This window comes from Eschscholzia californica, unplaced genomic scaffold (assembly GCF_041429995.1).
Source record: "Eschscholzia californica isolate CP2 unplaced genomic scaffold, dmEscCali1.0.p SCAF_6, whole genome shotgun sequence".
Lineage (NCBI taxonomy): Eukaryota > Viridiplantae > Streptophyta > Magnoliopsida > Ranunculales > Papaveraceae > Eschscholzia > Eschscholzia californica.
In genome coordinates this window covers 23,142,275-23,164,672 of record NW_028238483.1, presented here as the reverse complement: position 1 = coordinate 23,164,672, position 22,398 = coordinate 23,142,275, and the positions used below count along the sequence as shown (strand labels likewise).

Here is a 22,398-nt window from a genome sequence, read left to right as displayed (position 1 = left end):
CATTTTTTTCTAAATTTTTTTTTTGAAAAATAAGTATTGAAAGTGGATCTTGTTAGAAAGCTAATGAAAAATCATTTCTAAATGTATAATTTTTATAGAAATCCGACATCTCAAACAAAAGTTATATCGATTTAAAGTTTAAAGAAAAATAAAAGAATTTAGTTACACAAAATGACAAAAAGGGATATTTTAGTATTCGCACCCTTTTTGGCCTGAATAATAATTTTCAAATGTTTTATGTTTTTTTCACTTATTTTCTATATTATTTTGACCTATATAGAAATTACCCCAAAAGTAATAGCCCTAGTGGTGTAGAGCTCGTCAATCAAGATTTATTCAATGCAGTTTAGGCACTAAATAAAGTAAATGTTGTCGGGCTTTAAACCTCTTTATTATTAATTTAACTTATGCGGTTATCGTGCTTATCACATCTTAATGATATATCAATGCCTTATAACGACTAACGTAGCTCGTAGTCCATTCCTCAAAAAAAAAAACTTCATATTAAAACTTGAAGCATCCAACTTTTTTTTTTTTTTTTGTTGAAAATGAAATTGTTGTGAATAAATTCTTCTATAGTTGGGATTGTATACGTCTAAATGACATAGATTAGCATGTTTAACTTTTATAAACCCTCTTTAAAAAAATAACTTTTATCAACCCTTTTTTTTTTTAAGGTTTGTTTGATGACAAGACTTTACATTATAAGAACTCATTGCAATATTACATCATATATTATAATTTAAATCAAATAGTGTAAATATATTGATTGCCTGATTTTCTAAAAATCATTTTCTTTATATTAAGCAGGCCATGCTTCAAACAACTCATTAAGACGAATTGATACTAATGATGGTTCCAATTATTTTAGATATTTTCGTTCTTTATTTTGTATATTATATTTCGTTACTGATTGACATAGATAAAACTAGTACACTTGCGAAATTTTTATTTTCTTATTACGATTTTGCCTATGTCAAAATGAAATAACATCTAAACCTTACGATGATTATATATCAATAAAGTAATATAAAGTAGTATAATCTATTAAATTCTCAATTAAATTACTGTCATTTTTCTTTTATAAATTTTACAACAATTTACATTAATGTGAAAAAACAACTAAACCTTTTCCCCCAATGGATGGAGCCCCAATTTTCTCCACCACTTTGGGCCTCCCAAAACCTAGAGTCGGCCTTGGAGCATTTTTGTGGACGGGAAAAGAAACTGCTGGGAGATTTACAAGCTTGATCAGTCTCTCTTATTTTTTTGAAACCAAGGGAACCATTTCCATTAATAAGTGATAAAATCACATTGTTTACATGGATGATACATCATATTTATTTCTCTCCTCTGAAAACTTCATGAGAGTTACATACCTTTAAATGCAAAGTGCCTCATGAAGAGAAAGAAATGGGACTAGACACTGACTTAAACAAAAGACCCTAAAGGCCGGATGAAAAGATCCTAAAGATCGTGAATGAAAAGACCCTAAAGATCGTGAATGAAAAGACCCTAAAGGTCGACAAAAATTACAGTAAAACTAATAAAAGAAACCATCGCCTTGTTGCCGAAAAACCGTCACCAGAAAACCGCCGTCGACACCGGAAAACCGTCGTTGCCGCCAGAAAACCGCCTCCGTCACCGGAGAATCGTCGCCATCACACCACCATAGAAATCACTAGTTAGTACCCTTAGAAGCATCCTTTTGAACTTTAGTTGCAGGAAAATCAATGGGTAGATCTAAGTATCTAATTTCGTCTCTGGATCACATTTTCTTCTTCTTCAACCACAAGTGAAAAAAATTCACTAGATCGAATAAGAGGATGGCGCAACAACACCGATGTTTAGGAATTAACAACCAGAACCGAAATCTGATTGAAGAATCTGTGAGATTTGATTCAGAATTGGGATCCTGGTTGGAAGACGAAAGGGATTATCTGATTACTGGAAAGCTAGGGTTAGGTTTTTAGAAATATGGGAACAAGAATAGCATACTACTAAAGAAAGACTTAACATACTACTAAAGGAAAGAGGGATCCGGCGAAGGGAAGACCCTTCGCCGGGGGGAAATCTCAGACTTGAAGAAAACGGTTGAAGAAAACGGTTGAAGAGAGTTTTAGAGAGATCAGTCTCTCTTATTATAGCATCTCAATGAATTTAGACCCTTTGAGGTTTCAGGTCATATGGGTTTAACACAAGTGAGAACAAAAATTAAGGACGGTTAGGTTAATACTGTATCATACTATCATGCATCGTTGTTATTAACATCCTAGGTTGTTAGAAAGCAACTTAAAGGGGCCAGTGGTGTGGTTGTGGTCAGTATTATTCGTTTGTTACATTTTAAATGCTCTCAATATTTGACATTCGTTTCGTACATTTCAGATGTCTTCTAGTGGTTTTGTTATTCGTTTGAGACACGAAATCACCAACTTCAAGATATTTTAATTTTATTGGTGGAGGGTATCTTTCCCCCTCCTCCCAACGGATGAGATTTAATCTCATGAGGTTATAAAGAGTGGTTGTGATTTAATTTGTAAAAATTGGACGGGTGTGATTTAAGGTACAAACAATCCAAGGGTTTAAATAGAAATGAGGGGAAAAAGAATATTCCCTTTTCAAACTTATGTTTGCACTCTTTCCCTCTCTTTCCCGTCCCATCTCTTTGGTCTGTTCAAATTCCTAAGGGCTGTAGTGGGAGAAATCATGCTCCCTAACCAGTTCCATCCCTCATCTTCGTCTCTCTCTCTCTCTTATCCGTATTTCTCCCTATTCATCTCTCTCTCTTTGTCTCTCCTTTTCTTCATCTTTCTCTAACTCATGGAAGATATGGGAGATGCCTTTGTATTTGATTTGGAGATGTGGGAAATGTCTTTTCCTTCATCTTTGCTTGGTCTCTCTCTTACCTGTATTTATCTCTGTTTCTCTCTTTTCCTTAATCTTTTTCAGTATTTGACATGGTTTTGAGGTTATCAATTGAAACCATTGTTCTAAATCTAAACCACAACCAAATTTAATCAATTGAAGCCACTAAGTTCTGCACTCAACATCTGCACTCAACATCTGCACTCAACATCTGCACTCAACATGTTTGATGAATTGTCTCATAGACTGTTATCCTCAAATTGCATTTCATTTCTTTGTATCAACTTTACTGACTTATTCCCTTTGATCTCTTTAAATGTCATGCAGTATCAGCTATCCTCAAATTGACAAATTGTTGCATTTTGTACTAGAGGTAAGCTCTTCGTCGAAAATTGACAAATTGTTGCATTTTGTACATGTAACTGCATAATGTATTATATAGATTTGTAATGGATTAATTACTTGGTTACTGTTACATACTTTATGATGTTAAAGTTACATCTTTCATTTTTAATGGATTTGCTTTTTTTTTTGTTTTGTTTATATTATGTGTCTTATCCTGACCGATAAACATTCTCGACGTACATCGACACCATGTTTTACAATTGTTGTTAATTAAGTTAGTTAAATTATTTTTGTTGTTAATATGCAATTAGATTTTTTAAATCAATTGGTCTCTTTCTCAATTGATTTGCTTAATTTGTTTTTTCTTTGACAATAGGCATCGGTCTCATTTTGCTTCGGCAGCGGAGAGTTTTAGGTACTCTTTCTCAAACGATTTCTGTCTTCTGGGTTTGTAAGTTTTATGATTTTTTATTTTGTTTGTAAGTGATTAGTTTCCAATTGTTTCAAGTTTGTAAGTTAACATCTAATTGAGTATCACATATAATTGTAGTTATAAACTGAAGAGTAATTTAGCTATCTTTATGTAATTGTTTGGTGATTTATCTAGGCTGGTGGCGCCGTCGCAAAAGATGAGGGATAAATATGTTCTTTGAAGGTGTCTCTAGAGGATCTTTACAGTCGCCTATCGAAGAAGCATATGTCTGTGCGTAAGATTTGAATTTGAAGTTTGGGTTGGTGTTTAAAGTCAGTATTTGATATAAGTGGTCTGTGCGTAAGATGAGGGACAAATATGTTCTTTGAAGCTAGCAAGCAGGCACCTAAGTCTCTTATGATCCAACAGATGCAGCATTCCATATAATGTAACTGTGTCCGTCTCTATGGGTGTTCGATTTTATTGCGAAAGTGCTATAGGTGGTCTTTTGTTGAAGTTTGATTTTTTTTTTTTTTAAGTTTAGAGTTGTTAATTTTTCATAATGTGTAGGTTTTCAGGTCATGTGAAGTTTAGGGTTGTATTTGAAACTTATGTGAGCGGGAAGAAGTTGAACACTTTTTTAGTTAATTTAGATTTGATTTACCTATGTTTTTGTTGCATCGAAACTTTATCATGTTCAGTAACACGTTTGTCACTCTATAATTTGCTGATTTTTTCCCCGCATTTTTGTTGAATTTTGTCCTCTTATGGTTTAGTATGAATTAAGCTATCGTTTTGTTGTCTTACTACCATTTTGTTTTTTTCGGTTTTAGTCAAACTTAGGATAATCAATGTGACTAATTGGGACTTACATTACACTGTTTGTAGAGTTCAAATCAAAGGTGTCCACAACAACAATGCCGACTCAACATGATTCGCAGGTGAATCACCGTTAATATTGTAAGGTTTCACCAATACGCTTATGTAGACAAATTTAGTTTGCATCAAGTTTTAGTTTCTAAGTTCAGCAAGTTCTTAAGTTCATTATATCATTTTCGGCTTCTTTTCCTACTTTATGCCAATACGCTCCCTCTCACAAGTGGCTTTAGGTTTAACATTTGACTCATTTTTCAATTCTGACTTCACTGTAGCTTCATTTAGAAATTGTTTTTTGGTAAATCCATCTTCTTTTTTCTTTGCCTTTTTTCACTTAACTTCTGATATACTTAATGGTTTATGCTTTATACTTTATGACGTTATAAACATTGATGTCTGCATTGAGGTAGACACTATTTAATGAACTTTATTAATATTGATATATTACTTTCTGTTCAAGGTTTCTGAAGTGAAAAGGTGTTAAAAACGACAAATGTGAAGAATGTTGATGTACTAGGGGCATTCAGGAAAGGAAAACTATACATATATTAGACCATGAGGTTTCATAACTCTTTGACTCTGGAGTAGTGCAAGGCAATGGAGACTGTAATTCTGCTAGGACAGTAACTCAAATAACTCTTTGACTCTAGAGTAGCGCAAGGCACTGGAAACAGGAATGCATGATGTGAACATCAAAAAATAGTTGAACTTTCTGTACCAAGCTCAATAAGCTTATGAAGGAGATCGTATGGTCGTGGTTGTGAAAGCGAGAAACGAGACTCAAAAAGGTTCTGTGTTCTAATTTGTAATGTTTATATGTTTGAACTTATTAGTTTAATACTATTTCCAAATTGTAGCTTTTATTTTGAATTGCAATTACAGTTTATTTGTGTTACTCTGTTTTTGGGAGTATGTGGATTTCCAAAACTGAATTATGTAAACTGAAATCGAGATTTAATAACGTGTTAGCTTAGTTGTTGCATTGACTGTAACTATTAAAACATTCTATTTTTTTTTTGACCTAATAGAATACTGACTCTTTTTTACTTATTTTTATCGTCAATACCATCAATCTGAAAGAAAAAATCGCACATCCTCGCGTAACGTTTGAAAATACTGTCCGTGCCCTACGGGCATGGGTTACACCCTCGTATCTAATAATGTAGAATATTAGTACTATCATTATCGTACTATATGATCTATATCCTGTCAACAAAAAAAATCATTATCATACTATATTATCATAATATAATATTATTGTATTATCAAAATTAAATACAATATATTATTATTACTATTATATTTTTATGATATCGTAATATCGTATTATTATTTTATTGAAATATAAAATAATTATAAAATATATATTATTTTTATGATAGTAATATATTAATTATAAGAAATATTTATCAATTGTCTATCAATATCCACAAACAATCCTGATATCCATGAAAGTCCAAAAATACATTCTTTAAATATCAATTAGAATATGTTATTTCATACGATAAAATAATAATAATAATATACAATAATAATTGTCCGTCATGGTCCTTCAATGTCCTCAAATATCTAGTTTCATAAGAGTCCAAAAATATATTTTTGAACTATCAATAAAACTAATAATTTGATATGATAAGACAGTATTAATAAAAATATTATATCAATGAATATATTAATGAATATAATATGCACAAATATCTAGAAGTCCAAGGAAGTTTAAAAGTATATTGTGGATTATTATATATTTTGTTCGTACGTATGACGGTTAAAAGAGTGTTTATTTTTCCAACGTTATGTGATATTCAATGTTTATTTTTCCAATAAAAATACTAATTTGATATGATACGATAGTTATATTAGTAATATTATATAGTAATAAATATAATATGCACTGGTATCTGGAAGTCCGAGTAAGAACAAAAGCATATTCTGGAATATAATGTATTTTGTATGTTAAGATAATAACCTATCAATGTCCACTTCTGTTTTTTTTTTGTTGAAAGATGTCTACTTTTGTTGAGAAATACAACTATAATATTCTTATATATTTTTCATAATAATAAAAATAAATGTAATTAATATAATAATAATAGTCAACAATTGCTTAGCCAGTCGGTAGTGCATTTACTCCAAAAATTCAAAACCAACGAGTTTATTCACTATGGAGGTAGAATCTCTCTCTATTGACTGAACATTCATATTTGTATGATAGTCTTAAAGGTCTTTGTAGGACCTTTAAAAACCATGATGTCTACAATGATCTTAGTTAAGACTTATTCAATTCATGTATTTGTTAGTGATGTAACCATACCATATTGAATGTAATGTTTCTTGGTGTTCATGTCACAATAAAATAATAATAATAATAATAATAATAATAATAATAATAATATAGACTCAATATCTTTGAAATGTCTACGAACAAAGAAAAGTGGTGTATACCCCTTATAACAACCGTTCTCTCAAAAATAATTATCCAACCTGAACCTTTATCCAGGCTGAGCAAACATGCCAACTAAGCCAGCATAAGGCTTGTGTAGGCATATGTATGTCCATATCTGTGTTATTGGTCGACGTCGACGCACCCTTGTCCTGGCTCGGCTACGGCCTCAGCGTACTCTTGTCTTGATCCAACTATTTGTGAAGCCAGACCCCTCCTGAGGATTGTGCTAGGCTCATATGCTCAAGCCAGCCCCACTTGACCTGGTCCCATTGACACCCCCAACATGTTTTGAGGGGAACTAAGTAGAATATCAAATTGTAAGTTGAATTTTAGGGTCAAGTGAGATTTGTTGTTTGGATCTCATTTCGTGTATTTGACTTGTTGTTTGAACTCCTTTTTTCTAGTCTATCTTTTTCAAAAAACAATACAAATTAAATTAAATATTACATTTCCATAAGGGGTGTTTTCCCCTCTACTTAACCTACCTGGCCACTATCACAAAAACCAATTCACATGATCTTCAGAACAAGAAAGAAACCAAAGGAAAGATTCAAACCCGAGCACTCATGCCATCATTTCATTTCAACAATGCATGTATGGCAAACCCACCTCCTACTAAAACACCAATTAGTTAATCTTACAAAAAGAAAGATATGAAATGAGTGCACCATTTAGCGGTTGGGTTTAATTTTTGGTTTTTGGTGTTTTCTATTTGGGTGCGGCTGAAGGCCCGTCGTGAATGTTGTAGGCCCCCTATTACACACAAATTGTGAGAGGTCTCATGTATCATCGGGGGGTCTATATGTTCAATGGGAGCCTTTAGCCATTTCCTTTCAATTTTTGCTTTTTGATGTTTGTATTATCATCTCCAAATGAAAGTCGCGACTTTAGAAATAAAGAAAAATCTTTGGGGAATCAAATTTTTCTGTAAAATCGATCAGCTAAGATTGATTTTTTTTTATTTCTATTTGTTGTTATAGGACTTCCAATTTTGGGTTGGAAAAATTAAATTTTTAGAAGAGTCATTAAAGGAATTTAGAGTAAAATTTTATAAATTTAAACAGAAATTTTCTAGGGATCTAAACCCTAAAATCCTTTCAAGTGTTTCTTCTTTCCTTCATCTTCTTCTCCACCCTTTGTTTTTTAATCATTAAACCCTAAAAGCATGGAGAACAAACCTAATATGTTTAGAAGTGATAAAAAATATATGTTTTATGACTCAAAATTAACTAATTTCTAGGTTTAAAATGTGTTTACCTCTCTTGGTGGAGGGGGAGAGGGCTTAAAATATAAATAAATAAATTTTTGTACTAATTTATGAAAGATAAGTAAGAGAAGTGACGGAGAAGAAAAATGAAAAAGTTTAGCTAGAAGTTATAGAGGAGATGAGATGGATGAGTTTTTCTCCAGAGAAGAAGAAAGAGGGAGAAAGGGCTTAAAATATAAATAAATAAAATTTTGTACTTAAAGTTAATTTTGTGAACTGTTAATTTTTCTGTATTCCCCGTCGGAAAATATGCTCTGGTGGTTTTACGAAGAAATATGAATCCCAAAATTGAAACGATTTCGAAATCAGTAGATGATGAAGGAATTTGATTATCAGCGTCAGGGATTCAGTTTGATGATCAACTCCCAAAGAAGGCGGATCAGTAGTAATATTAATTTTAAATGATGATACGCGATCTTTCTGTGTCTCAAATTTTTTTTGAGAAAATTTGTCTCAATTATCTTCTTTTTTTTAAATTGTTCAGCGTGCCTCGAACCCTTGACCTCTAAGATGGAAGACTATACCTCTTACCTCCAACCAAGGGTTGTTGGCGTCTAAATTATCTCGTTACAATGCAAAGCAACATCACAACTAGGGCGTAACTTAGTTGAACAAACACGATAAAGAATTAGAGATAAAAGAAGAAGATGAGTTAAAGATAAAAGAAGATGAGTAAAAGATAGAAGAAGAAGATGACTTAAATAAACTAGAGGGTCCATGGTGCAATATTGATTATATAAAGGTAAATTGGGAAGTTTTATAAGGGCCCATTCTTGTTGAAAAGGTCCCTCCTTGTGAACTCGGTCACTGAATCACAAGAGAATATTCGGTACGGGTCCACCGAAATTTACTCCAGTCGCCTATTTTTGGAATTCGGTAAATTCATATCGACTTTTGAATTAAGTGGATTCCTACCAAATTCACCCATTTAGGTAGATTCCAATTGAGAATTAGAATATTTTTGAGTGATTCTGTCAAAAGGGAGTCCAAAGTGCAACACTTGAAAAAAGAATCCAAGTAGCAAATCAATTATACAAAAAGGGATCCAAACAACAACAAACACTAGATCCAACCTCACACAACATTGCCATTGCAACGAACACTTGCTATCTCTCACCCTACAACTTAATTCAGCTTAAACCCAACCCAACTTTCATCCAGGCATAAGCAAATTACCAATACTAGTTACTCTTACAAAATGGATAAACAAAAAAAATCACAAGCATATACAGATCTTACCGATCTTTGTTTTCTTTCTCTTTTAAGCTTTTAGAGGGTATCAATCTTACATCACTTGTATTTGCTTCGAGATTCACATCCCATAGGAGAGCTTCGAGGGCTATAGGTTGGACTTCAAGTTCAGGCAAGGCCTTCTTGATGGGCAGAGAGCCTTTGCCACGAACAACACCTCGTACCTGTTAGGTTTAGACCAAGGTATAAACCACGAGATAGACAGAGGGGGAGAGATTCAAGAGAGAGAATGGTTAGCAGCAAAACATCATCCACTACAACATTTCATGAAGTCATGTTTCCATGGGTCACATAACTCTATTTCTGCACCTCTCTAACAAGTTAATAGAAAAAGGCAACAAAATCTCCAAATTAGAACCTTTAAACCTTCAATCTGATCTCTTTCACCTCAATAACTATAACCCATATTCATGGCCTCCCAACTAGATCAGAAACCATGTCAGATGTTCGTACTTCCTTGGTTGGACTTGTTGGGTTTAGACAATAGTTGGGCCCATTTGGGTGATTCCATGGTTGGGCCCATTACCATCTAATAATTAATTGAGAAGTGAGCCTCACCCACTCACTACTAGTCAAGACAATTTGTCTTCTAGTTGGCACATGGGTGGGGTCTACCTCTAGATGTAAGATGGCATTCAAAGCTCTCTTTCTCTAGACAATTAATGTCCCACATCTCTCAACTAGTGAAACTAAATGTGCCTTATAATAAGTTGCTTGACAACTCATTGTAAAGCACATGGTGGAGTAGAGAAGGCTCCCACACGCGCGCGCACACATGTGAGGCATTTGGGCCTTTTAACCAATTTGGTCTCTTTGGCTATTTGGGCTATTTGGACCACTTTGGTTATTTGGGCTATTTGGGCCACTTTGGCCCTTTGGGCCGTGGCCCGTGAGCCCGTGAGCCCGTGAGCCCGTGTGCCCGGGTGCCCGGGTGCCCGGGTGCTCGGGTGCTCGGGTGCTCGGGTGCTCGGGTGCTTGGGAGCTTGGGAGCGTATATCTCTAACTGATTTCGTAGGGTTAATCAGTTTCCGAGTTTATCTCCCACTCCCTTAACTTCTCTACCACGTTTCCTAGGCGGTTAGGGTTTTCTCAGAGGCTATATATACCGGCCGAACTCAAGAGAGAAAACACACAACTCAATTTAGGCTATCTTCCTCTTTCTGATTGTTAAAGCTTTCGAGTTCTGTTATCTCCATTACTATCTCTGTTAGTGCAGACAGAGGAAGTAAGTTGTGGTCAATCCTTGGGGAGTGATCGGAATCAAGTAATTAGCACCCCGGTTACTCCGAAATCACTTTCAAGGCAGTGGCCTCCATACCACGACACAGTGAATAAGTTGTTTTCTATCCGACAGTTCCATTGATCTACCCTAGTTTTCCAACAATTTGAAAGTGATTTTCTGATCAATGGCTGCTGTTAATCTCAAAACCCTACCTGATATGTCAAAGATGATCCCTCTTGATGGAACTAACTACAAGAGGTGGTCACAGAAGCTACTTATCTTCTTCGAACAACTCGAAGTTGATTATATTCTGTTCGAGGATTTATCTACTGGTTCTTCAATCGACATCGACATTACCCCTGTTAAGGATAGGTCTTCTACTTCGAACGGTGATGTTGTCAAAAACCAGAAAGACAACAAAATCGTTCGAGGACATCTGCTGAATCATATGGACAACAAGTTATTCGACTTGTTTGTCAACTACAAATCTGCTAAGGATATCTGGGATACCCTTCAAAAGAAATACGGAGCTGACGATGCTGGAAGGAAGAAGTACATCGTGGGAAAGTGGTTACAGTTCCAAATCAACGATGACTCTTCCATCATGGAGCAGGTTCATGTCTATGAGAACCTGGTTGCTGAAATACTTGCTGAAGGCATGAAGATGTGTGAAATCCTTCAAGCCAATGTTCTGCTGGAAAAGTTTCCTCAATCCTGGAGTGACTACAGAAACCATCTGAAGCACAAGAAGAAGGACATGTCCCTTCAGGAGTTGATCAGTCACATGAGGACTGAAGAGGCAAATCGCCTCAAGGATAAGTTTGCTAACCTCTCTTTGAATTCCCCTTCTGCTAACTTAGTTGAATCTGTTCCCTCTGGAAACAAAGACAGGTCCAAAACTAATAAGAAGAAGAAGAAGGCTGGAAAGAGTAAGACTGGAGGAGTCAAGTCTAACTCGAAGATCCAGAAATCGAAAGGTCTCTGCTATGTCTGTGGAAAATCAGGACACAAAGCATACCAGTGCAACCAGAGGAAGGACCAACGCTCAAACGTTGCTGTACTGAATATCGCTGAACCTGAAGAGATCATTGCTGCAGTAGCCGAGACTTGTTTGGTGGAAAGCAAACATGAATGGGTGCTAGACACAGGAGCTTCCAGGCATATGTGTGCAAACAGAGAGATGTTTCAGACCTTCGAGGAGATGAACGATGGATCCAGCGTCTACATGGGCAACTCTGCAAAAGCTGGAATCGTGGGCAAAGGAAAGGTTCTTCTGAAACTCACCTCTGGAAAGAATCTGTCCCTGAACGATGTTCTCTACGTGCCCACCCTAAGGAGGAATCTGATCTCGGGATCTCTTCTCAACAAAGCTGGTTTAAAATTAGTTTTTGAATCTGATAAAATTGTAATTTCTAAGAATGGAGTCTTTGTTGGGAAGGGATATCTGAGTGGGGGCCTTTTTGTAGTGAACATCGATTCAGAAATTAATAATACTTCTAGTTCTGCTTATATCGTTGAGTCTTCTAATTTATGGCATGGTAGACTAGGACACGTTAATTACGCTTCTATTAAGAAACTTAAAGAGAATGGAATCATCAGTGCAGATGATCTTGATGATCACACTAGATGTCCCATATGTGTAGAAGCTAAACATGCGAAACTGTCCTTTAAGAATGTCACAATTAGAACGACAGAACTTTTAGAACTAGTACACTCAGACTTAGCTGATTTCAGAAACCTAGCTAGCAGAGGAGGTAAGAGATACTACATTACCTTCATAGATGACTACTCAAGGTACACGAAAGTTTACCTCTTGAGGTCTAAGGATGAAGCTGAAGAAGCTTTTCTGAATTATAAGGCTGAAGTAGAAAACCAACTAGACAGAAAAATAAAGAGGTTTAGGTCTGACAGGGGAGGAGAGTATAACTCTAACACCCTTAAATCCTTCTGTGAAAAACATGGAATCATCCATGAATTTAGTGCTCCTTATACGCCACAACAGAATGGTGTTGCAGAGAGGAAAAACAGGACACTCAAAAACATGATGAATGCCATGCTTCTAAGCTCAGGATTACCCGATGAACTGTGGGGGGAGGCGATCTTATCTGCCTGCCACATACTCAACAGAGTACCCCACAAAGGGCTAGACAAAACACCTTATGAATTATGGAAAGGTTATGCACCTAACCTGAAATTTCTAAGAGTGTGGGGGTGTCTGGCCAAAGTGGGTATACCTGACTTTAGGAAAGTCAGTGTCGGACCAAAGACAGTTGATTCTGTATTTATTGGTTATGCTCAAAATAGTGCAGCATATAGATTCATGTTATTGGAAGATGAAACAATAACGGAATCTAGAGATGCTGAATTCTTTGAGCATGAGTTTCCTTTGAAACTACCTGTTGAAAATATTCCTATGAATGATTTGTCACTTACTGATTTACCCACACATGAAGGAGTGCCTAACAGTATGCTCCCATCTATCTCCACCACAGATAGTGTAGAAGATGGAACAGGACTTAGGAAAAGTAAGAGACGTAGGATAGAGAAAATTTTTGGTCCCGACTTCATTACTGCTTTTCTATCTGAAGATGTAGACTGGCTTAACAATGAGTTTGTATCTAGTTTCTTAATTGAGACTGATCCAAAGACTTATCATGAAGCCATAACTTCAGTAGATGCAAGCTTATGGAAAGAGGCCATAAAAAGCGAGCTAGACTCTATCCTAGTTAATCATACGTGGGAGCTGGCCGACTTACCTAAAGGGTGTAAACCCATTAGCAGTAAGTGGATCTTTAAGAAAAAGATTAGGCCAGATGGGACCATAGATAAGTATAAAGCCAGACTGGTGATCAGAGGCTTTACACAGAGAGAGGGACTTGACTACTTTGATACCTACTCCCCAGTGACTAAAATCACCACAATTAGGTCTCTTATCGCGTTGGCTGCCATGCATGACCTGGTAATACATCAGATGGATGTTAAAACGGCCTTCCTGAATGGAGATCTAGATGAGGAGATTTACATGTCTCAACCAGAGGGATTCGTAATCCATGGTCAGGAGAGTAAGGTATGTAGACTGAAGAAGTCCCTCTATGGTCTAAAACAGGCACCCAAGAAATGGTATGAGAAATTCGATGATACCATGTTGAGCAATGACTTCACTGTGAATAACTCAGACTCATGTGTATATTCTAAACGGTGTACGTCTGGATATGTCATCATATGTCTGTATGTTGATGACATGCTCATCTTTGGTGCCAATGAAGATGATGTGAATGAGGTAAAAACCTTTCTGTCATCTAAGTTTGAGATGAAGGACTTAGGAGAGGCAGATGTTATACTAGGGGTTAAAATCAAGAGAACCCTAGATGGCATCTCTCTGAGTCAACCTCATTATGTTGAACAGATACTGAGAAAGTTCAACTCCTATGATGTGAATCCTGTGAGAACTCCCTATGACCCTAGCACAACTCTGGTGAAGAATGAAGGACTAGGTGTCTCACAATCCAAGTATGCTAAGATCATAGGAAGTGTGATGTTTCTGATGAATCACACAAGACCTGACATTGCGTTCGCAGTAAATAGACTCAGTAGATACACACACAACCCTAGTGAAGAACACTGGAGAGCACTTCATCGCCTGCTTAAGTATTTAAGAGGCACAATTGATCTAGGCCTACATTATGGAAAGTTCCCAGCAGTGCTGGAAGGCTACTGTGATGCTAACTGGGTCACTGACAATGATGAAGTCAGTTCAACTAGTGGTTATGTTTTTGTGTTGGGTGGAGGTGCTGTATCATGGAAGTCTTCCAAACAGACATGCATAGCACGTTCCACTATGGAGTCTGAGTTTATTGCTCTTGAACTGGCAAGTCAGGAGGCAGAGTGGTTGAGGAGTCTCTTGGGAGACATACCACAGTGGGGAAGGGAAACTACACCAATTTCCCTTCATTGTGACTCACAGGCTGCCATTGCTGTTGCAAAGAATAATGTGTTCAATGGCAAGAAGAGACACATCAGGATAAGGCATGCTGCAGTGAAGCATATGCTGAAAAATGGTGTAATAGCCTTGGATTATGTGAGGTCAGAACAGAATCTGGCAGACCCACTTACTAAAGGCTTAACGAGGAGACTAGTTCTCGAGACGTCTAAAGGAATGGGGCTAAAGCCCCTGTGCTGATTTTCCATTCCTGCGACGTGGAGCGGAGTCAGCTAGAGTAAAAACTAGCAGAGCTCCATTAAGGGGTCAGAGTTGGACCTGAGGATGAGCCTAAGGCTCTTAATGTATTCATAGCCCTTTGTGGTGGTTCTAATGAGACGGACTTGATGAATACACCGATAGCTAACATATCCATTACCGTAATGGTGGTCCTATTGAGACGGACTATATGGTGCTTAGCTGCTGATGATGATGATGAGGATGAACTTCCAAAGTTCTTAATGATTTCAAGACCCGAGTAAGGGGTCAGAGCCTGCGATGAGGTAGACTCAAAGAGATCACCTAAGTGAGCCCGAGGGTGTAAGGCCGCCCTCTATAGAAGACAGACAGCAGTCTTCTTAAAACCTCACCAGTCCCAAGGTATGTTCAGGGCCTACTTAATGAACATGAACGAATCGCGGAGAACGCAGAACTCACCGGGTATCGTATGTGTTGTGGGAGTCTCAGCCAGAAATCTCCAAGTTCAAGAGTAATTTCACTTGGTTGCTTTATTTTTGGTTGTTGCCTCACTCCACTATGTGTCAATTCAAATCGAAAGATATTGAACACTTAAGTACATGTCCCACTTCCAGCTTAGTAGTCAGAAGTCTTTGATAGCCATCTTGTGGGGGATTGTTGGGTTTAGACAATAGTTGGGCCCATTTGGGTGATTCCATGGTTGGGCCCATTTGGGTGATTCCATGGTTGGGCCCATTACCATCTAATAATTAATTGAGAAGTGAGCCTCACCCACTCACTACTAGTCAAGACAATTTGTCTTCTAGTTGGCACATGGGTGGGGTCTACCTCTAGATGTAAGATGGCATTCAAAGCTCTCTTTCTCTAGACAATTAATGTCCCACATCTCTCAACTAGTGAAACTAAATGTGCCTTATAATAAGTTGCTTGACAACTCATTGTAAAGCACATGGTGGAGTAGAGAAGGCTCCCATACGCGCGCGCACACATGTGAGGCATTTGGGCCTTTTAACCAATTTGGTCTCTTTGGCTATTTGGGCTATTTGGACCACTTTGGTTATTTGGGCTATTTGGGCCACTTTGGCCCTTTGGGCCGTGGCCCGTGAGCCCGTGAGCCCGTGAGCCCGTGAGCCCGTGTGCCCGTGTGCCCGTGTGCCCGGGTGCTCGGGTGCTCGGGTGCTTGGGTGCTTGGGTGCTTGGGTGCTCGGGTGCTCGGGTGCTTGGGTGCTTGGGTGCTTGGGTGCTCGGGTGCTTGGGTGCTCGGGTGCTTGGGTGCTTGGGAGCTTGGGAGCTTGGGAGCTTATAGTGAAAAGACTCTTTTGCCACGAAGAGTAGTTTTACTCAAACTCGGATGTTGACTAAGTCGGTGGGATTAACCTAATCAGTATTTGAGTATATCTCTAACTGATTTCGTAGGGTTAATCAGTTTCCGAGTTTATCTCCCACTCCCTTAACTTCTCTACCACGTTTCCTAGGCGGTTAGGGTTTTCTCAGAGGCTATATATACCGGCCGAACTCAAGAGAGAAAACACACAACTCAATTTAGGCTATCTTCCTCTTTCTGATTGTTAAAGCTTTCGAGTTCTGTTATCTCCATTACTATCTCTGTTAGTGCAGACAGAGGAAGTAAGCTGTGGTCAATCCTTGGGGAGTGATCGGAATCAAGTAATTAGCACCCCGGTTACTCCGAAATCACTTTCAAGGCAGTGGCCTCCATACCACGACACAGTGAATAAGTTGTTTTCTATCCGACAGTTCCATTGATCTACCCTAGTTTTCCAACAGGACTTCTCTTCATTGCCTTCCATAGTTTCAGGGCCGTGACTGACAATTTTGGGACCCAGTGCCAAATTTTAATCGGGATCTATTTATACACAAGTTCGAGGTAAAAGAAATTTTTTACAACGAATTAATGATCACAAAGTTGAAATAGTTTACCTGTAAAACTTTATAATAAATAATCGATGAACCCAAATAAAAGGTGTTGCTCTGTGATTGCCCTAACCAAATAAAAGTCCCCTAATTTGTAGATGATTTTACAAAATTACTGTTCCGATTTTTCTGTTCCACAAAATCTAAAATTAAAGTTTGAAAGATAGATTGATAGAGAAAAATTGTAAAATAAAAAAATTACATAAAGATTTGAAGATGGGAGAGGCCTAGAGAGGGTTGGTTGTTACAACTTAGAAAATAAAAAAGATTACAAAAAGATTTGAAGGTGAGAGGCCTAGAGAGGGTAGACCTGTTGTGCACAACCCATGTATCTTACCAACAGAGCTACTAGCAATTCAGTGTTCTAGTGTTAGGTGCTGTTTGTTTTTTTATGTATGTCCGAATCTGAAATGACTGAATCTGAATTAGCTGAACTGAATTGGCTGAATTTGAATTAGCTGAACTGAATTGGCTGAATCTGAATTGACTTAATTATTATACTAATAAGATGTTTGTTTTCTAAATCTGAATTATGAAGTCTGAATTAAGAGTTTGATATTTATACCCCCTAGTTAATAAATTTGACCACAATAAAACCTAATTTTTCTTGTCTTTCTCTTGGCATAATAAAAACCCTAGATTAGGGTTTTATCTCTTTTATCCTCTCAGACCAGCAGCCTCCTTCATCTCTCTTTCTCCAGGCGATGGGGATCTGACCGGATGTATCACTCTCTCTAAACGTCGCCGGATCTCTCTCTCTCTCTCTAAACGTCGCCGGATCTCTCATTAAACGTCGTCGGATCCCTCTCTCTATCTAACCAAAGTTAGTCTCTTCGAATCTCTCTGTCTCTCTCTCTCTAATCGGGGATACAACTCTCTTCGAATCTCTCTCTCTCTTTCTAATCTGGGTTACAACTCTCTTTGGATCTCTCGCTCTCTCTCCCTAACAGAAGCTTGGGAAATCCAAAACCTCGCCAGATCCGGTGTGGTGGTCTTGTTTTTGTGTTGGTGGTCAAGTTTCCGATAATGGTGTGGTTTGGTGGTGGTTTTGTTAATCGTGTTATGGTCTGATGTTTCTGGTTTAGTAGGTGGTGCTAGTGACAGTGAAGATTTTTCCGGTGGTGATGGAGGTTTTTCCGGTGGTGGTAATGGTGGTTTTGCCGGAGGTGAAATTTTGAATATGGGACAAAAGATTAAACCACAGGGGTAGAAAGGTCTTTTAACAAATTTCAGACATTTGACTTGTATTTCAGACTTGTTTTGAAGTCTGAAATATGTGGGCTCTTTTTCAGCCAATTCAGACACTACCCAATTCAGTTAAATTTTCAGATTTTCTTAAATTGAAAAACAAACATCTGAAATCTGAATTGGAACCCCAATTCAGATTTCAGATCTGAAAAAATAGAAAAACAAACAGCACCTTACTCTTGCTTCCCTAGATACGGTAAGTAAATTAGACGAAATTTAGAGAAGTAACCTTTGTCGTGGTGGGCCCAGGCCCCAATGCGGGCGCCTTGCTCGCACTGGCCCATCCACGGCCCTGCATAGTTTATAAAATCAAATTAAATCTATCATTCTTGATCTTGCCCCAGATTTTGTTTTCTTTGATTTTACCTATCGGATTATTTCTATAACAAAACCACTTGGTATCAAATCAATATATCACTCTGTTAATAGTGGAAGCTTCAAATGCTTACTTTTTAGTGTTCACGTAAGATCGAAAAAGATGATACCGAAACAAAACTGCAATTGATGGTGAATCCACCATTTGATTTTCCACATAATTCACCACTAAAACTACACAGCTACAAACTTCAAACTTCTCCATCATTTTGGACTTGCAAAAATGAAAACACAAATAACTTATCAATGTATGAATATTTGATCACTTCACTGCAGGATGGTGATCTTGTCTCTGTAAGAACTTACCGAGAAATTGAAGGTTATTACTGCGATTACATCGAGATTCAGGACAAAAAACCTATCCTATTAATGGGTCCAACTCTACCTAATCAGCAAATAGTAGGGACTAATCAATTGGAAGAGAAGTGGGGACATTGGTTAGGAGGGTTTAAGAAGGATTCAGTTCTGTGTTGTGCATTTGGAAGGGAGTGGGTTTTGACAAAAGATCAATTCCAAGAACTTGTTCTTGGTATTGCGCTTACTGGGTTGCCATTTTTTTGCAGCTTTAAAACCACCAACGGGGAACTGAGACGGTGGAGGAGGCATTGCCAGAGGGCTTCCTAGAGAGAGCTAATGGGAGAGGAATTGTTCAAGGCAGTTGAGTTCATCAGTTACAGATATTGGCTCACCAATCAGTTGGATGTTTTATAAGCCACTGCGGATTTGAGTCTATGTGGGAAGCATTGATGAGTGATTCTCATATAGTTTTGATACCACATTTGGAGGATCAATCTTTGAATACAAGGATTTTGAGTGGAGATTTGAAGGTTGCAGTGAAAGTTGAGAGGAGATAAGAAGATTGCTGGTTCAGTAAACAAGATGTCTGTAAAGCTGTGAAGATAGTAATGGATGAAGGAACAAAATTGGAAATGAAGTGAGAGAGTGAAAGAGATGTTATTAAAGAAAGAGTCTGAATCTTCCTACCTGGAAAATTTCGTCTACAAATTACAGAGTCTGAATCAGAGGATCTAAGTGTCGCTGTCCATCTAGAGTGGTGAATAAACAATGATCGATTTTCGTACAAAAGGACATGCTAAAGTAACTCAGGAAGTACCAATGCTAGCATGGAATTGTCCGGTTTAGATTTAGGATTGACGATTTTCTCTGATGTTGATTGCACTTCCTCGCCTTGTCTTGCCTACGAGCTGTCTCAGTATTCCCAACTCGGTGTTGATCCGGTAGCACCTTCGTTTAAAGAAAACGTTTTTCAGATTTTAAGAAGAAAGAGCATGAAATATATGTATGTCATATTCAATTATGAAGTTTCATTGTTTCATACATTTGATTTTAGTTTCAGTTGTGATCTCTAAGACTTCGCAAACTCAAACACAACGACCGAACTTGTTGGGACCATCGGCTCGGGATTGCACAAGGGCCAATCCACGACCCCCAATGGTCCGAGTTGAGTTTTTACGAACTCTTATATATATACCACACAGAGGACACAAACTCTAGTCCAATAATTCATATTAAAGTCCTACAATTCATATTTTCTCACACAACAACTAACTCCGAGGTCCAGTGTCCGATCAGCTCAGGCTACCATAGAATCCAGTGGCCAACCCGTTGCACGAGTTAGTCGGGTGGATAGACCCATCCAAACTACATAACGCACATTCTTATCATCGAGGGCTAAATTTATGTATTCAGATCCCATGTGAAGATTTCTTTGTTTTACTTTTCATCATTTCATGTAAAGATTCAATCAAACATAAAAGAGGAAATTTGAGGTTGTACCTTTGAATTTCAGAAAACAAAATTTTATCAACAATGAACAAAATTGTGCTTCAAGATTTGAGCTAATTTTGACCACTTGGTGCATCAGACTGTCCATTCTCGACATCAGCGAAAGGATCTTTTCCATCTTTCTCCTGCAAAATAGTTAAACTTTATCAATCTAAAAAGGTATAAATTTCTCAATTTAAGATTTAACAACACAATAACTTTTTAGGACATGTCGAAATAAATAGATTCACATATAAACTGGTCGTTTACATTATTATTTAGGGGATGACCATATGCAATTTCATAGAATTTGCGCATCAACAGTTCTTCTTCCACCTGTAACAAATAAAAGATATCAAAAAGGAAAAAAACTTAAAAATTCAGAAATATTTGGAGCAGATTCTATATTAAGGATTAACAGATAATTTTTCTAGGTCGCGGGAACTACCTGAAGCCTATGTAATTCATGTGACATTGATCTGTATGCTTCCATAAGGACTTCGCTTTGCTTCTCTAGATGCCTGCATTAAGTAAGATTTTTGAGTCGAAAAATACTACCTACACACAAAGGCAAGAAGCAAAAGTAAAAGAGATGAACTCACTTCAACATTTCTGCCGAGTACTTTCCATCCATTTTCTAATTCAAGACTTCAAGATTATAAACTCCTAAGAATTGAGTCAAGAAACTGCAAAACTAAATTTGTAACACTTTAGTTTATGGTTTAGAGACATGAAAAATGAGTACAAGTTTTGAAGGGATGAACAGAACATCAAAAATAAGACAAGAGAAAATTTCTCGATATAGAGAATATAGTTAGCTACCCAAGTTAATGATATTATCTAAATCCACCGCTATTAAAATTCAGTTGGAAGAAAGAGAAGACGAAAATTTAACCAATTAAGATTCGGGCGAATGAATAAAAAATTGAAACGGAAACCATCCTTCACAGTGTTGCAACATAGAATGCCTTTGACATTAGAAAATAAATTGGATATCTATTCCTAAACCATCTCAAGAGGCCATCAAATTTTTAAATTTACTCTTTTGAATTTTGATGGCTTTAAAACAATCCAAAATATTCTACACACTTTATTAAGCTAAAACAGGGTAAGAGAAGATGCAGTTATCATCGATTCATCGTCCGACCATGTACTATTACCATTGATGAAACCAAGGGCAGAGTCAGGATTTGAATCTATACAGGACTAGCCTAAATTATTTTCAAACCAAATTTCTTCTTGCGGTATATATATAATCGTAGAAACTAACATGTAAAGACAATTTTTGGTGTCGAATAGTATATCAAGTTTTTTCCTTAGCTAGGGTACTTGAGGATCTTTGGACATACAATTTTTGGAGAAGACCTAACTTAATTATCTTGATAATACCTAATACTTTAGAAGAACTCACTGGAACAAAAAAAAATAGACAAAATCGCGAACTTTTACAAGAACGCTACTATCAAGTACTCAAAATGGGTGAAATTGGGGCAGCCAAATACACATTATTGGAGTGAACCCTAAATGACAATTGGCCAAATTTAAGAACTGGGAAATTCTCTAGTACTAGGGGAGTTTGCTTTGCCAATTCCTTCCCTACTTTTCAGAAAATCAAATCTGTTTCTATTTTATTTTGTTCCATGAGACAAAAACACTTAAATAGACAAGTATAAGAACAAATAGTACAGATTTATTAGGGAAAAATGAAAATTATAGACATAATAGTGCTTAAAGAAACATTACTTACCTAGATAGTAGATAACCAAGTCTGAATCCCTGATTAGTTGATTTTGTTTTTGTTAACGAAATAGAAGATGAAGAACCCTAGATTTCACTTTGAAGTTAGAGAAGCTGAGAAGGAGAAACTGATGAAGTTATGAAGACATCTCGATCAGATTCCCGGTTTGATCTCTCTGTCTTTCTCTCGGTTTAGAACATAGAAGTGACCCGCGAGTTCTTCCTTGTTCAGCCGAGATAGGTAAAAAGGAATAGGGTTATTTAGACACTGACCCCAGTTATTTAGCGATATTAGGATTGCACCTCCAAAATTAAAATGTGTATACTGTTGACCCCATTCTCGTTTTCTCCGTTAAATATCAGTTAAGTGGTTTACGTGACAACATGTGTGACTTATGACAAACCTTTCATGAAATAATTATGATATTTTAACATTGACCCCCCAACTATGATTGGTATTAGG

The 22,398-nt window shown here is 37.0% G+C and overlaps 1 protein-coding gene across 4 annotated transcripts; it reads right to left on the bottom strand.

Annotated features, from left to right (window-relative positions):
* Positions 1-9,298: 9,298 nt before the first annotated feature.
* Positions 9,299-22,250, bottom strand: LOC147532608 (uncharacterized). Of its 4 annotated transcripts, XM_086647811.1 has the most exons (10): positions 21,946-22,165; positions 20,801-20,884; positions 20,647-20,719; positions 20,469-20,534; positions 20,211-20,344; positions 19,528-19,658; positions 18,488-18,627; positions 18,216-18,330; positions 16,647-17,167; positions 9,299-9,925 (listed from the first exon to the last, which is right to left on the bottom strand). In XM_086647811.1, the coding sequence occupies exons 2-5, from the start codon at positions 20,830-20,832 to the stop codon at positions 20,273-20,275; spliced, it is 243 nt and encodes an 80-aa protein (XP_086503937.1). In that variant the 5' UTR covers positions 20,833-20,884; positions 21,946-22,165; the 3' UTR covers positions 9,299-9,925; positions 16,647-17,167; positions 18,216-18,330; positions 18,488-18,627; positions 19,528-19,658; positions 20,211-20,272. The 4 variants fall into 4 exon arrangements, with proteins under 4 accessions (XP_086503937.1, XP_086503936.1, XP_086503934.1 ...); XM_086647810.1 differs by lacking the exon at positions 16,647-17,167 and having other exon boundaries at positions 18,315-18,627; XM_086647808.1 differs by lacking the exons at positions 9,299-9,925; positions 16,647-17,167; positions 18,216-18,330 and having other exon boundaries at positions 18,521-19,658; positions 21,946-22,250.
* Positions 22,251-22,398: the final 148 nt, after the last annotated feature.

Coding starts and splice junctions, on each gene's coding strand:
- LOC147532608 (XM_086647808.1), bottom strand. CDS start 20,832: ATGGATGGAAAGTACTCGGCAGAAATGTTGAA. Junction 20,535..20,646: donor ATGAATTACATAGGCTTCAG/GTAGTTCCCGCG, acceptor TATTTGTTACAG/GTGGAAGAAGAACTGTTGAT. Junction 20,345..20,468: donor GTCATCCCCTAAATAATAAT/GTAAACGACCAG, acceptor ACTATTTTGCAG/GAGAAAGATGGAAAAGATCC.